Genomic DNA, 17,656 nt, shown 5'->3' on the forward strand with positions numbered 1-17,656 from the left:
TAACTTTCTGCCTATTGAAAGCTTTCACCTGTGTGGCATGTAACTGGATTGCCCCCATTATGCTTGTCAAATTTTACTTGACAGGCATCCCCATGAATATTCTACCCCCAAATGTTTTGTCTGAATTGCCACTGTACTTCATATTACAAAAGGCACAGAACACTTGCTCTTCTATAGTGTAGTCTCTTTACACACAGGCAGTTTGCTGCTGGTACAGTAGTGGGCTCAGACAGACTTCCTGGGTTTGCCACTTCATTGCAGTCTGATCTTGACCATTCCTTGGCCTCTTTGTGTTTCAGTTTGCTTACTAAGGAGTAGATGAAGAATAGCTGTTGTGGGAATTAAGTCAGCCATTCCTTGTAAATGATTTAGAATAGCACTCGATAAACACGAGCTTTGTTGACTTCTTCAAAGACTAAGTTCTTTGAGCAAAAAGCTATGCCTTATGTACTATGCAACCTCTACAGTGCTTTCTATAGTATAGGCACTCAGGCAAATGCTTGTAAAAAAGGAACTCCAAAGAAGCAATGCTATGGGAAAAGGAACGATGCAATCACTGTTTATTTTAAATGACAGGTTTTGCTACATTTTAAAAAGCTGAAGAGATTATATATATATATATATATATATATATATATATATATATATGCATACCCACATAGGAAACATATTAAAATTATAGTAAAATAAAGAGTATACTGAAACTACAGTGAGCACATGGATAATATTCAACACAAAACCACTGTTAAGGTACAACTTAATAGAGAAAAGGGTACCTAGACTGTGATGAAAGAGAAATGGCTAGTTGTCGATCAAATATTCTAATCTTGGAAGAGACATAGATGTGGGGGTGTTCCTAGTCTTCCCACTTCAACAGGGCATCTATTTACAGTTTAGTACTGGGACCATGTTTAGGCTGTATTGTAATCTGCCATCTCTGAAGAGGGACCATGACTTGTGTTCTGATTTTAGCCATTATTAATCAAAGCATGAAATCTGTTATATTAGCCTCATCATTTTTATATAACCTCCACACGTGACTTGAAAACACTGCTCATGTTTCTCTAACCAGCATCTTTTCCCCTAAGTTTCCTGATGGGACTCTCATGATTCTTCATTCTGAATACTGAGCCAAGAATGCACGGACCAAGGAAGAGCTGTTTTGAATGCAGTGAGACAGGCTTGTAGTCACTGCTGAGGAAGGACGGGAGTTAGCTCAGAGCTGGAGTAGGGAAGCAAGGAAATGAGGGCTAAATGATCCAATGGTTGGAAGAACAATTTAAAATTCAATTTATAGCACACAACATGAGAAAGTAGACAGTGGTGTGCTGTAGTTAGGATTTTTGCCAAATGAGTAGGTTGTAGCTGCTTATTCCAGGGAGGAGATGGGGAACTATGTGAGATGGTTTTACTGGGTGTGTCTTACAATTCTAACTTGTATATATTAATTATACATAGTAAGTATTTTCAAGCATGGTATGTATGTGTGCAGGGAGAAAGGTTTCAAACTTGTGTTACAGGGATGGGGGAATACTTCCAAAGGCTTATTCACATCCTCTAAGAGAAAAAATATCTTTGCTTACTGTAAAAATCCACTCTGGGTTGCTTAGTTTTATGTCTACTTGACATAAGCTAGAGGCATCTGAAAGGAGAAAAACTCAATTGAGAAATGTCTCTAGAAGATCCAGCTTAAGACATTTATTTTCTTAATTAGTGATTGATGGAAGAGGGCCCAACCCATGGTGAGTGGTGCCATCCTTGGGCTGGTAGTCCTGGGTTCTATAAGAAAGCAGGCAGAGCAAGCCATGAGGAGCAAGTCAGTAAGCAGCGCCCCTCCATGGCTACTGCATCAGCTTCTGCCTCTGGGTCCCTGCCTTGTTTGGTCCCTGTCCTGACTTCCTTCAAATGATATGTAAATATAAGACAAACCCTTTCCTCTCCAAGTTGCTTTGCTCACGGTTTTCCATCATAGTACCAAAAACTCTAAATTAGACAAAACACTGAGAAATCTTAAAAGCATAAAGTGTAGGTGTCACTTCCAGCCTTTCTCTCCCACCTGGCTCATGGTCAGTAATATTTATGCACTAGAATACTTAGGGGTATTGTACAAGCATATGAGTATAAAATGTCAAGCAATTCATTACATTATAAAACAGACTTTTGACTTAAAAGATACCTTTAGCTAGCTTTCTATATGACCCCAAATGGAACCATTTCATTATCTACAATGATTTTAGTACTTCGCTCCATGTCTCTCTATAATTTCCAAATTATCAAATAATTGTTAGGTTATTTCTGTTTTGTTACTATGAGCATTTGTAGTAAATATATACAGAGAGTAAATTCCAGATAGTGAAAATATAGATTCAGAGGGTTGATACAGGAATTCTGAAGTATTTGCTAAATAAGGTTTCCACATTATTTAACATTACACATATAACAAAGATGTTACCAGTTCATATTTATGTGACATTTATTGACATTAGATTATTCTGATCTTTGAGTTTTTCCAATTTGATTGAAATTCATTCATTGTTGAATGATGTTGAATCTTTATTTTCTTCTCCATAATCGTTCCATGGATATGTTTTGCTCGGTTTTCAATAGGGTTTTGCATATTTTTCTTCTGATTTATAAATACTTTACACATTATGGAAATTAGCTATCATAGTTGTGAATATATTATTCATTTGACTGTCTTTTGAAATTATTTATTATTTTTCTAATGGGATTTATGAACATTTGTTTTCTGCAAGAACCTGTGTTGTGTGAATGAGAAAGTCACAATAGTCATGATTTTGGTATTGGAAAAACATTCCTAATCTGAAAATCAGGTAGTCCTAAATTGCCAAACGCTATAACGCAAGCTCTCAAGCATTTTTGATACTAAATACTCAAGTTATTTTATAAAATGATAACGAGAAAGGATACATAGCCAGGAGTGGAACAAAAACTTGTTGTGACCAATGAAGTACAAGAGAAAAAGGGAAGGTTCATTTTCAAAGTGCTTGTTGTAGCTTCATTAAATGTGTAAGGTGATAACACACCTTGAATTTGTTCACCCACTAAGCTAGAGCAGAAACTGCATCTACACATAGATCTAACACTTAGCTTGGGTTGAATAATGAAGTTAAAAATCAAAGGAGAATCTAGGGTTGAATTGATGATGACAAGTATATTGATCTCTCAAGAAGGAATGCAGCAACCTAGCTCTGAAGATTAATTATAGTCATAGATTTTTTATAACTGCCATTATCAGACATAGTCATTCATAAGTTTATTTGTCTCATACCCCAATGGCTTCATCCTATATAATCACTAGTTACCTCTTCAGGTTTATTCAAGTGAAGGAAAGCCAGCTTGGATAACGGGCATGAGGTTTTAGGCCACGTTCTTCAGTATCCTCAAAGATTCCCTCCACTGAGTCAGAGAATGGGCTTCTCTTCTTCTCTAAGATAATATACTTCTAACAAGAGAGCCAAAGCCTTTCTGTTTCTCTACTGGCCGCTGCCAGGACCATAGCCATGTGCAGGTCACATGAGGATTGCTTTCTGGGATTCATCCTTGGGTTGTTTCCATCCGGAGTATGATGCTATGGGAGGAAGCATGGCTTCTGCCATCCTATTTTTATTATCTTGTGATTTAAAATGTTACCTAATAATGTGTAACAACACACTTAATGCATTGCACAGTGTAGATGATTATTCTGAAACTAAGAGGATATTCCTTTGGATTAGTTAGCTTAAAGCAGTCAATGAAATCAGGGTTGAGGTACAGTATAATTGTCCTAGGACAGCTTAGTCTCAATATGATTTGTTTCACATGATACTTAAAAGGTCAACGGTGAAACAGGAAAGAGCAAGCCTGATTTCTGTTACAGGTGTTATTTAGGGTAACTTCGCCCAGTAAGCATCTTGGGCAAGCCAGACATATGTTATTTCTGGAAGCCTGACAGGCTTTATCCACGGGCCAATCAGCTAATCTTCAGTAGTTACTTGGAATGTTAGATTTAAAAGATGTAGTAAAACTTCCATCCGTCTTCTAATAGTTTCCCTGCACTTAGCTTGCTGCCTATTTCCTGGATTAAGACTGAATTCTATAATTAGTGGCTGACACAAGACAAATATAAAATCCAAACCAAATGTTATAACTTTCTTGTTGAGCCTGTAAGGTTTGGGGTTGATCAGGCTACGGGGAGGCTTGTTTACAATCTTGAGTTATTCTTTGTTTCTGATTTACTCTGGACAATAATACAATGGGGACTGCATAAGCAGAACAAACCAAAGAAGGGTTTTGAGTCCTGACACCATGATGCTCTCATTACATCTGGCCTTGTATTGGGAATACATGAAAGCAGGAAGTCATCTCTGATGCCATGTATGCATCTTTGCTTTGGGTCACTTAGGTAGCTTAAGCAGTCAATGAAATCAGGGTCACAGCAGAAGGACCTGGGTCCTAAGCCAATAGTTGTAAGATATAACAAGACACATCAGAAGAAAATGACCTGTGAGGCATGGGGCGCAGGCCATCTTTATTTCAATTATCATGAAAATTGGTCAAACACAGAAAAACATCCCCCCCTTTTTTTTGCCAGGAAAATAGCTAAAAATTAGCAACATTCTGGCTACTTTTAGGTTGGCACAAATTAGGGTCACGTGGGAAGAGGGAGCCTCAGCTGGGAATTGTCTCAACAGTATAGGCTTGCAGGGCTATCTATGGGCATTTTCTTAATTGCTAGTTGATTCCAGAGGGCACCACTCATGCCATCCCTAGCCAGGGACACCTGGGCCGAATAAGAAAAGTCGAAGAGCAAACCAGAAGGAGCAAGACAATAAGCAGCATTCTTCTGTGGTTTCTGCCTTGAGTTCCTACTTTGGTTTTTCTTAATGGTGGACTTTAAACTGTGAGATTAAATAAACCTTTACCCCATGAGCTGGCTTTGGTCAGTATTTATCACAGTAACAGAAATCAAAGAACATGTAAGGAATTGGGAAGCATTCCTCCTCCATGTCCCACATGTCTTTTTGCTCTGTCCCCTTCCTGAGCACCTTCTTACTTTCTTTTGGCTTCCTTTTAATTTAGGCTTTACTAACATTTATAGATCACATGTATATATTATAAGCAAGGATCCAAATAGGAGAGAGAACACACAGTATCTTTTGGAGCATTCAATACAATACTTTTCAGAGTCAGCTATTCTCTGCAAATGTCACTTTTATTTGCAGATTAAGGTTTCACTGTGTATATGAACCAAATACAAATTGTCCATTCATGTATTGATGGACATCTAGGCTGCTTCTGATCTTGCTTTCAGGAATAAGGCAGCAATCAACCTGAGTGTACAAGTATCTCTGTGGTTGGGTATGGATGGATTCCCTGAGGCATATGCCCAGGAATAGAATCAACCAAATGAATTCACTATTGAATTTTATAAAACTTTTAAGGACAATATAGTACCAACACTTCTCAATAGTTCCACAGAAGGGATGGGAAAGAACACTACCAAATTTCTTTTATGAAGCTACTCTTATTTTGATATCAAAGCTAGATGAAGACAATGAAAGAAAACTACAGATAAATCTTCCTATTGAACACAGATGCAGAAATTCCCAACAAAGATCAAAAGCACTTTTAAGGAGATCATATATTGTGATCAAGGGTACTTTCTCCCATAGATACAAGAATGGTGCAACATATTCAAATCAATAAATATAATGGACCATACAAATAAACTTAGGGACAGAATCCACACAATCATCTTGTCAGATACAGAAAGGCACTTGGCAGGGTTTACCAAGCCTTCTTTATAAAAGTTCTAAAGATACTATGTATTGATTTAACATAACTTAAAAAGTAAAGGCTATAGCCAACAAACATATAGCCAACATTATACCGAATAGGAAAAAGGTGGTGAGAAACTTTCTTCCCATTGGTAATGAAATAAGGATATCTACTCTAATCTTTCTTATTCAATATAGTACTTCAAGTCTTAGCTTGAGAAATAAGACAAGAGAAAGACAAAGTAACAATGCTAGGGAAGGAAGAAGTCAAATGATTCCTATTTGTAGACAGCAAAGCTTGTACTCTACCAAACAAAGTAAAGTTGCGAGATACAAAATCAATGAAAAAATATTCAGTAGCTTTCATATACAACAACAACGAACCCAGAGTCTATCTCACTCAGAATAATATTATAATATAAAAAGTACTAACAAGGCAGTGAAAGACCTCTACATTGAAGACTTCAAGACATTGAAAAAGGAAACCAAAGAGATATAGATGATGGGAAGACCTTCCACATTTCTGAAATGGCTAGATTAGCCCAATGAAAATAATGCTATATTACAAAACGTGATTTACAGATTCCATGCAGTTCCCATCAAAATTCTAATGTCATTCTTCACAGAATTAAAAAAAAAATTCCAGACCTTGGTAGTTTTCACATTTCTTACAGTAATGTAACTGGACAGGTTACTAAATGTCCTTCATATTCACTTGGTGACTATTGCTCATCCCTGACAGACATCACTATCAGTGAGATTGATAAGAGTACTGATGAAGCCAAAGGTTCTTTGATGTCAACCTTTCAGGGAGAATTGGCTCCATGGTTTAATAATAGAAAATATGAATATATATTTAGTCTACTAGAGTCAAGGGATATGAAATATATATGCTACTAGGCTAGATATGCAATGTAAATTTTTAGAAAAATTGCCTCACAGTGCTTGCTTCATGAATTACTCATTTGCTCAAGATTTATATTTCTTCCCTGCCTCTAACTTCTAGAATAATTCTCAGTAATTTATAGGCACAAAAAATTAGCATTATGCTGGTATTCACATCTGACATCTATTCCCGTAGAACCCTGATGTATTAGAATGTTTCCTGGGCAATGTCATCCAAAGAGTAAACTTGGCAGAGTCTCAGAGGTAAAGTAATTGCCTTTCTGGGCTTTGTTTGATTCCTGTGTTAGTTGACAACTGTATACTGTGGGATTTCTCTGGACACCAAAAACTGTGACAAGAAAGCTCCCAGCCTGCAGCACTGGAATCACTGAGCCTGAAACATCCAAAGCAGTGGACCAGGAACGAGAGCTGCTGAATTGGTAATTCTGATTTGATTTACTTCATGGGCTGGTTTTGCCTGTTAGGCAGGCCAGTGTGTCTCTTCAAATAAAAAGCAACTTTTCTACAGCTATGATGGCCCAAGGGTCAACTCAGGTTCATTCCTTGACTCCAAATGCATGAAGGTTTCTAATATAGAGATGCCATTGGGTATCTTCGAGGTTAGAACAAGCTTCATGCACAGCACTGATGAAGTTACTTATTACAGAAAATTTCCCATGAAGAGTATTGTCAGGATGTTTCAGAGATGGCATCTTTCTTGTGCTATGGATTTAAGGGTACCAAAGTCTTTAAAGAGTGTTAAATATTTTTAATCTCACCACTATTCCTTAGTGATGTTTCTTCTATATATATTAAAGTAGCAAGCACATCCTAAGGGATGCCATTGGTTAGAAGCCACGAGTTGTCACAGCATCACAGGATGCTAGTATTCTTGCCTTCTCCCATGTCATTAATTAAGAGATTGGGATAACTCCAGATTCCTTCTCTCATTTTAAGTGTCTATTAAGGGAGGCTGTACTACTATAGCTGATAATGATACAAAATGCATCTTTCAGAGTGATCACCAAGTATGATAGTAATGGAATCAGAATGTAAATGATACACTCATGAGTGGTTACTTCTAATGATAGGAACCTGACTGTCATAAATTCCTTTAAATTGGTGTGTGCCTCCTAGACACATGCCAACTTCAAATCCAACTTAATTTTAGCTAACTGGCTTTTACAAAGCTTTGACTTCCTTGTGGACCAGTGTGTTCATAAAAGACTCCTCTCAGTGGGAAGGGAAAATGCTTTCCACAAGCAGCTGGAATGTATCACAGATGCCAGGCTGACCTACTGAGACATACCTCTCTTACCACTGTCTTCTTCATGGTTTGTGCAAGTAAGTACAAAGTCATTAATGAATGGGGGTGTCTAACAAATGACTCCCATGAAGAAGTATGGAGAGGGTCTTGATCCTGGAAAGGATTGATCTAGCATTAGAGGGGAATATAAGGACAGAGAAAAAGGAGGGAGGTGATTGGAGAATGGATGGAGAGAAGAAGGTTTATGGGACATAAGGGGAGGGGGGAACTGGGAAAGGGGAAATCATTTGGAATGTAAACAAAGAATATAGAAAATAAAAATATTAAAAAAATGAATGGGGGTGTCACAACAAGAACTTTATATAAAAAAAATCTCCCCCAGAGGCTTCTAAATGCCAATATCATTTTTAGGAGTTCTACAATCATTTCTGCTCCCTGTTTACTTAAAAATAAATGTCAAACTCATTTGAATCTGCTCCTTTAGAGAAAAGTGCTCTGGGTAGCCACATAAGGCAAGGGCACGGTTAAATGTCAGATGTTATTCTGGGGCCAGCAACATCAAATTATCTTTGTAGCAAACTTCAAAAGTGGCGAGAGTGTTGACTGCAGAAACCTCAGTGCACTCCGTGACACCACCATTAGCTAAACCTCAAAGCACATGAATCTGCAGCGGGCTGCTGTGGAAGGATTTCCTAGATTGGATTTAGCCTGATGGAGCGGTCTCATTGAAGCAGAGAGGAAAAGCCAGGGAATTCTAGTTTCGTAAAGATGTCCTAGACAGATGTGCATAATATAATAATGCGTCCAAGCCAAATAAAATTTCCATTTGTTGAAATGTAACATCTAAAGTGGGGAGCCACCACCACTGCAGTCAAATGGATCCCAAGGACAATTGCTCTCTTATTAATCTAAGGATGTAGGGTATTCTGGGTCATTTTGCATCAGCCCAAGTTCTTGCCCTGACATAGGAAGAATACATATTAAATCTAACTGGCATTCATGATCACTCTTACACAGGAACGTAGCTTCAGCCTCCAGTGGCTGCTTTCTGGTCTTTTCTGTACTGTTGACTCAGGCCCTAGTGACAACTAGGTTTTAAGTTATTCAGGGAAAATTAAAAGTTTCTGGTCAATACTGCAGAGACCAAGAAATTCTATCAATTGCCACTTAATAATTAGTGTTAATAGATACTCGATGATACATGCCAGGATATGATTTTTAGCCTCTTTTCTCCCTCTGGACCTTCTCTATAACTTAAGGGAGTTGCAGATACTTAATTAGCAGAGCCAGGCTGAAAAGTGGTAAAGATATTTTAATGACTGCCCTGGCTCTGACAGTCTGCAGGGCACAGGATCAGTTTTAGAATTAGAACTAAGGCAGCGAGGCTACACAAGCGTGGTCCATGGTTTCTACTGAGGGGGCCAGAAGTGAGCCAAAGGTCTGCTCTCCCTCACATCACAATTCTACTGTGTGAATGGTGTGTACTATCATCCTGGGTTCACAGATCTACAAACAGTACAAAAACAAACAAACAAAAACAACAGCAAAACAAAAAACCTCAGCAAATTTCCTAAAGTTCTAGGACTATGATAATCTGCCAGCCCACATTTAGCTGGCACTATACTTTCTTAGCACTTGCAAGAGGCAAAGACTTCCTCTCTTCCCTAAAGTAACGTTCCTTCCTTCAAACACCTTAAAAGAAAGTTATAGCTTCTGGGAATGTTCTAACTCTTGTTACTGAGAAGTGCAATGCCTATATTGTTTTAAATAGTTTTTTGTACAGTAAGGGTAGAATTTGGCATTGGGAAAGATGATTGTCCAACTCTTATAATTTTAACAACAAAACAATATATTTAAAATGCTATTTATGGATTCTTTGAATATTTTTGTGCATATATCCATGTATCTTGACTAAAACCATGGCTGTAGTTGTAGTCAAATAGATTCAGGTAATAGACAAGGAAATAGTGTGTCTTTGTAGAGTGCATTGCTGTCAGCTAACACAGGTGTTCCTTGTAGTAATCGAAGGAGAGTAGTAAAGATTTTCATGTCTTCCAACATTAGTTATTTTTCTATGGTAGGATTCTCAAATACCTCTTCCACTCTTTAAAGACATAAGGTAAGAAGTGTTATCTAAGAGTTGTCCCATGGCACAACAGCCAACCAGAATGAATTCTCCTCCAACCTGTATTGGTGGCCTCAAATCTACTGTTATTTTATCTTTTTTTTCATGAAAAAAGTGTGAATTTTTAAGAATTTGTAGGTCACTATTTACTACTATTTACTACTATTGTGTTACCACTTAGTTCTAGCCCATGAGTGGCCGATATAAGATGTAAATACTTTGGTGCTAAGGTATTTCTGAGTGGAATTGTGTGCTGTCTGGTTGTCATGCAGAGGGGTCCAAGAGGTAGGATGAGTGCAGAGGAAACGGATGGCCTTGAGCTGGTAAATGCAGATAATATGTAGTATGTATTATTGACGAAGCAATGTCATGCCATCAAACCACACTCTGATTTGTACATGTTGGGTACTTTTTCCTGAAGTATATCATGAAGACACGTAGATACTCCTATGTAGACACAGCCCTTCCGTATTTTATCTCCTGCATCTGACCAGGCTTTACCATCTTTCCATCTTTCTATTCAAACAGCACTGTGCCTGCCCTGCCTTATTGGAAGATCGTCCTAAATGTCTCTCTGGCTTTTAATCTTGTCCATTCCCCCGAATCTAATCTTTACATATAACTGGAGTAATGTTTTAAAAGCACAGTAGTGATCATCTTTGACTTCTTAGATGCAAATTCCTTGTAATTGAATCTGAGTCTTTGCTAAGGTTTTTATGTCTTCATCAAAGACTTCAAGATCTGTCTCTGCATGCTACCCAGAATGCTCCACCCACAGCCATCCTATCTTCAGTCAGTCCCCTGCTTCAACTTAATTCTGTCTACAGGCCACCTAGCTACTTAATCTAAACTATCCGCTAGAAATATACATGTGTGTGCCCACAGATACCTTTTTTAGCTTTATTTTTCATAATAGGACTCACTCATTACAATCAGATATTACAACTTCACTTATTTTTCCATTATTATCTTTGTCCTTGACTGAAGCTCAATGAATGATTTCTGCTTTGCCAGATCTTAATAATAGTAGGTACATCCTAAGACTTCACTAGATATTTATTTACTAAAGAAATAATTGGCATTGTCCCTGGTAGGTTAAATTCGCAGTTTGAAAAATTGCAGAGAGTTGAGTATTCTCAGGCAGGCAATTTCTCATGTCTAAAAGAGTTCTCTTTTATAAACAGAGCCCTTGATAATCCCTGAGAGTGCCTTCCTACTGACTGGTAGAGAGGGATGTGAATGGGATAATGGATGTCAGAGTGCACGTTAATGTAAACACACTCAGTGCTTATGTTACTAATAACTGGCATGCTGATGAGAAAGGGCACGTAGGTCTTCTGAGCAGGATACACTTTATGCTTAACAGATGTATTCTCCACAAAGCAGTGCCATTTGTGTAAGTAAACAGCCTCGTGAATAGGTTACTGCTTTGAAACTTGTCTCCCCTGATTGATGAGACCTGGTATTTCAGTGAGGAGAGTCCTGTGTGTGTCCTAATATCCCTAGAACCATTATGGGTATAAGAGGTGGTGGGCAGGATTGCTATGGTAGAACACCTAATTTTCAGGCAATTGAGTTCTTTGTAATTTCCATTTTGAAGCAGGAAATGAAAGTGTACATAGAATTTTTAGAACAGACTCAGAATAAAACTTAAGTGTTAAAAGGATGAATCAGTAATTATGCTAATTAAGGTATAAAGCAAAAGGTATGCTCAGGTAAGAAAGTAGAAATGCTGTTTCCAGCAGGGAGCAGGGTTGCCTTAAATGTTGATATTCTTAGGCTAATCCATGCTCCGATCAGGTCTACTTTGGGCCCCTTCCCAATTCCTTCTCTGGAGGTTTCTGTGGTTGCTATGAGCAATTTTCCATGCCACAAGGTGAATGGAAACGGAGCATTGGTCAGCCTTCCCACCTGACAAACCTGCTGTTTTCTTGCCCCTTGTCTGAACACAGTAAGAAGTGCGGTCTACCTTAGAAGGTAGGAATCAGTCACCCAGTGACTTTTCATCTCAGGTTTTTCTAGATAAAGCAGATCCAGAGACAGTTTCTGGAAAACTCCAATGAGTTTAAGGCCAGAATGGTAGACTCTAACTTACAGATGCCTCTCTTCTTAGCTTCCTTGACTTTTGGGGGTTTACTGGGCTCTGTCTTCAGTTCTTGCTTCTGCTCGTACGGGAGCCTGTAGGCTTCTGTAATGGCTCAAATTCCATTAACACAATCAGTAGTTGGGTCCATGCTCCATCTCTATACCCACATCCCTGGCATGGGTCCCCACTTGTGAATATGAACCCAAACTGCTACCTTCTTTGATAGTAAAGCAATGGTTCGGTGTCTCCACAAATAAGATATGTTGGCTTCCTGAGGAGTTATCACTCCAAAGACTGCCTCGTGTTGGGTCTCCTCTGGTGTTCCGAACCATCTGCTGTGGTTGCCCTTCACTCTCCAGGTGTCTGGCCTCTGCTGTTCACTGGCATAAGGTGGTTGTTCAGGAGCCTTCCTGCCTGCCTGTCACTCCTTCCCTCCTTTCCTGGAAGGCCAGTTGTAATTCTCAGCACTTAAAAAGCCTTTGGAGAAAGGCATCCTTCTAGGCACATGAATTACATAACAAACGTGTCCCCTCTGGAATGAACCAAAGGCACCTATGTCTGGGCAGCTCTCAAACACAAGGCCCAGGTCTTGGCTGGTCTATATCCTCACCTAACACATCCAACCACACATCTTGCTCTGCTTTACTGAATAGCCATCCAACAGCACATCTAGCTCAGGAGCCACCAGGGCCTGCACAGAGGTGGGCTTTGCTGGTCTCAAGAGTGTTTCTCATTGTCCTGTACTAATTTTGACCTTGAATTATGTCTTGTATCCTTGCTCTCCTGTTTTCCAGTTTCTAGTTAATTTCTCATATTTAATCCAATAGTAGGGGGGAAAGTAAAAGTAACACTATATCCTAAAATAATTTAAAATAGTACTAATTATATAACATCTCCCCATTCATTCTCTTAAATACTGAAGGAGGCAAATACCGAGATGAAGGAAAGTGCTAGAATTTTCAGCAAAGCTTACCACCTAGCTGATGACAATGTTTTTGTCTCTGCCAGCCTCTGATCAGTTCTCTCTCTCTCTCTCTCCCCCATCTCCCCCCATCCCACCCCCGTGTGTGTGTGTGTGTGTGTGTGTGTGTGTGTGTGTGTGTGTGTGTGTTTACTGCATCCCTTCTCCCAGTGCTCTTCTTGGGCCACAGTTGCAAAGATTCAAAAATGGAGATTCCTAACATGGTTTTTATTTCAGACTTGAGCCAAATTTGTTATTCCAGATTTTAGTCAGAGTAGGATGAATGAATAAAGCTGGTCTAAGTAAGCAGCCAGAGAGACAACTAGAGAGGAAGGTATAGGGACAGGAACAGGAAGCTAAGACCAGAAGGGCCTGGCAGCCTAGCTTTGCCAAAAAGGTGGCTGGAGCCAGGAAGATCCAACAGGGACAAAGACAGAGAGGAGAGGTAGGATTTGAAAAAGTTGAACCACATGGTTCTTTTGAACCCTGAGCTTCTGAAGAGTAGCCAAAGGGAATGTAGTTATTCCTGAAATTATAGGCCATGGAATTTTAATGTAATATTGACACTTCAATTATATATATGTGTATATATATATTATATATAAGGCACATATATGTGTGAATACATATATATGTATGTTCCACTATATATATGTATATATATTATATAAGATATACATATGTGTGTATACATATAAATAACATATAAATAATAAATTTTTTCTTGTCCCTCAAGAGTGAGAGACATACCTTTACTCATAAATATCTATATGTATACACACACACACACACACACACACACACACACACACACGTGCGCGCGCGCGCGTGTGTGTGAAAACATGTTTACATCTAAACTGGCTAGTCACTGAAGCCTCACATCACTTTGTGGAAATAAAAAATTGTTTTTTGAGAGGATTCTTAGAAGATGATCAGGAGAACATTCTTTTGTTTTACAGCCAAATGTTTATATGACAACTTCAGTACAGAGCTTCAGAGAAATTTTATAGCCATCAGATATGTAGCACACAGCACACATGTGTACTCATAACAAAGTGCACACCTATCTGGAGATGACAAATATTATACTTAAATATACTTAAATGTGAAACAGTGGCAGGGTTTGAACAAGATGCCAGCCCAGTATGTTTTAGTTTAAAAAACATTCAACTCCTTTGAGACCCCTCTATGCTAAGATCAAAGCCTGATCTGTTTTGCTATTTTAGTCACACACACAAAAAAAGGCTTACTAAATAGCAGCCATTTCTCTGGGGTACCTTTTTTTCTCTAGGGTACTGTGGAAGGAAGTAGGAAAAGTTTTAGAGAAAGCTTATATGCATTCCTAAACTCCAACTGGGGATGAATTCGCTAAGTGTGAAGAAATGAGCTCGAACCCATTAATTGTGTTAGTATCCTCAGGCTTCTTCATGTGTTTCCCTGGATAACTTCCCCTCAGTCCACCCTCTGGCCCAGGAGGAAGGATGGCTGGTGCCTACATCTTCCTTGAGTTTTCCTCTCCTTGCTGTACAGGATACACAAACACTTAGTATTAATTTCTAGGCGGTGCAGCAGTCACAGAGTGGCTTACTTACTTGTGTTTATCTTCTGGAGTGAAATGTGCTTTTCCAGTTGTCTGCGGAGTTTGACCTCGGCTCCGTATTTTCCCGTGGTCCCGTTGTCAGCCAGGATGAAGTGGGAGTGCATGCTATTGAGAACGGTGAGCTTGCTCATAGGGTTGGACATGGTCTGGTATGGACGGACTACCTACAGGCAGCAAAAGGAAGGCAGAGTCAGAAAGGAGGGAGCAGGATGTGAGACAGAGGATGAGAGAGATGGAAAGAAGGCATGGTGGTACCAAATCTGAGGCTATACCTTCATTATATTAAAGACTTATGTGCTGATGACTGTTTAAGTCGAGTTGATATTTTGTAACTGAGACAAACGTAATTTTTTAAGTTTAACTAAGATGTTCCTTTTTTTCCTCTTCATCTGTCATATCTATGGTTTGATCACTGTAGATGTGATTCTGGAGATCAGTTTCAGGAATTGGGAGATGGGGTAGCTTTCTTTCTTTGTTTCTTTGTTTCTTTGTTTCTCTCTTTTTGTTTCTCTCTTTATTTCTTTGTTTATTTCTTTGTTTCTCTCTCTTTGTTTGTTTGCTTCTTTCTTTCTTTCTTTCTTTCTTTCTTTCTTTCTTTCTTTCTTTCTTTCTTTCTCTTTCCTTCTTTACATCCTAATATCAAGCCCCCTGGGTATCACCACACCCTTGCACATCAAATCAGTGCAGGACTCGTTACATTCTCTTCCACCAAGGCCAGACAAGGTGGCCCAGTTAGGGGAATTTGTCATACCTCACTTAGGAAACAGAAGTTCTGTTACTTAAAACCAATACCATCCTTGATAGACTCCTTAAGTACAAAACAGCTTGACTATAACATAACAGTTTTGTGAGATGAAAATAAATCAGGCCTAAAAGTTTATCTCAATTGTGTTCCCTCACTCTGTAAAATAGAGCAATTCCAATACAGTCTTTGACATTGTTTTGCCATTAAAACCCATATCCATCACGGGCTAGCTGCTTTTTATATAGCATGTGTGTTCCATGTTATAATCCTACCTTACACATTATGTTTATTTTTTAGATTGGAAAGTGAAAAAAGAGATAGGCAAGTTATCTAAAAATTTAGCCAAATAATCAGAACTTGTATCCAAGCCCTATCCAAAACTCTGAGATTATTAATTTTCCCCCTGCTTAGACACGAAATGTATTGGCAAACTATTGCCAAAATATCTAGGTCGGAGCTTCAGTCAGAGAGGATGAAGAGAGGCTGCTCAGAAAGTTCAGTGTTGCACAGTCTAAGCCTGGTTACTCCTGCACAAAATTGCTGAAATTGGCAGGATGGAAATAGATGACAGTGGGCGCTTATTTTTGTGCTTTTGTATAGTGCATCCATTAATTATACAGATGAGATACGCTTGCCTCTTCCAGCATATAATAACTCACCATACAATAGAAGAGTAAGATTGAGCTGTGCATTAAACACATTACTGCGTGATTTAGTAAGGGCAGTTTTCAATTGTGAAGAGCTCATGTAAGTCATTTTTTAGACCTTGATCCTGATTCAAAACCCACAGTCCTGGAAGATGAAGTGTACTCAGCACACGGAATGAATAGGCAAACCTGAGATAGGCGTGCTTTTGTTCCAACCTGGGAAGGCAATGGATCCTTTCTTTACAGAATTGTTAGGGAACTGATCTGATTTAAATTTAAAATATGTATATGATTCTGAGCTTTTGAAATGGTTTTCAGTCCTGTTATATGTGTTCCGGCTCTTAAATATAGCATTGATATGATGCCAATGCAGAGCTTCATTTTAATTGCTACTTGTTGATTTTGGAATCTGATAAGCTTGATTATTGTCTCTAATGTCCCTGTGGGCAGTGGCCAGTTGCTGCCTTGTCCAGAAGAGTGAGTGGGATTCTTCCAAAATGGAGAGAGGTCTGTATTGCAAAGCCTGTTCTGTACTCCCTGGCCCTAAAAGAATGGGTGACTTGTGGTTGAAATTCCCATTCATTGCTACTCATAGTTGATCATAAAACATTCATCCTACAGGGGAGTGCACACTAATAAATATTAATGCTTTGCTGAAAGGCTGAGCAGAAAGACTTTCTTCTCTTCTGAAAGTGCCTCTGCAAAGGAAAATACTTCAGTTGCTGTGCTGATTTTCAGCAGCAGGTCCCGAGGACTTGGTGCGGAGGGATTAGGGAAGGCAGCTCTATGAGGGGAGAGGGAGACTAGAGTTTTGGAGACTAAATGACGTGTGACAGTGGACACTCGTCATTTATGTTGGTTTCCTATCCATTTGCTTCCTTACTTCCCTTCCTCCCCCTTCCCTGCATTATGTTGTGGGAAATATTATTTAAAAAAAATGGCACCATCCCGCACTATACCCAGCTACTCTCGGCCCATGCACGGTCTTGCTGACCCTAGGCTAGCCCCAGTCTATGGTCTTCCCTTCTCTGGTTGGTCACTGACCATAGGGAGTGGATGGTTGCAAGATAACCAAGAGATGGGCAGGCACTGCTTGGGGCTAGCCATGGAGGCAGAGGGGTCATCGGGCCTGAGAGTGGCCGGTGATAGCAGGAGATAGTGCCATTTTTAAATATTTCCTGCAACTACATTAATTTCTGAATTTCTTAATCTACTTAAAGACTATTAGTAAAAGTATAATTTTCAAGTGGGAGAAAAACAGGAATGAAAATCATTGGGAACGCAACTGAGTAGTTCATCATAAAATGTATGGCAATTCCATTGTCCACCTAGGACAGTCACATGTCTTTCTTCCATTACTGAATCCTGATTCCACTGGTGCTTCAGTCTCCAGACATGTGACAACCCTCTCTGGTGAAACACAGCTCCGCAGTGCCTATAGGATGCTGAACATTTACATCGGTCAAGGCAAACCTGTCAAATTTGGATTTCTTCATTAGCCGGATCCCTTTTCTTTTGATCTTATGTGCAGCAAGTTATAGGTCACCGTATTTTGGCAGA

At 39.1% G+C, this 17,656-nt stretch overlaps 1 protein-coding gene across 1 annotated transcript in view; it reads right to left on the reverse strand.

Annotated features, from left to right (window-relative positions):
* The window catches only part of Trpm3 (transient receptor potential cation channel subfamily M member 3), an 863,316-nt gene that overhangs the window by 246,582 nt on the left and 599,078 nt on the right, over positions 1-17,656 (reverse strand). Inside the window, 1 exon segment of the mRNA XM_052188302.1 lies at positions 14,697-14,868. Within this exon segment, the coding sequence (XP_052044262.1) occupies positions 14,697-14,868 (172 nt within the window).

Source organism: Apodemus sylvaticus, chromosome 1 (assembly GCF_947179515.1).
Source record: "Apodemus sylvaticus chromosome 1, mApoSyl1.1, whole genome shotgun sequence".
NCBI classification, from domain to species: Eukaryota; Metazoa; Chordata; class Mammalia; order Rodentia; family Muridae; genus Apodemus; species Apodemus sylvaticus.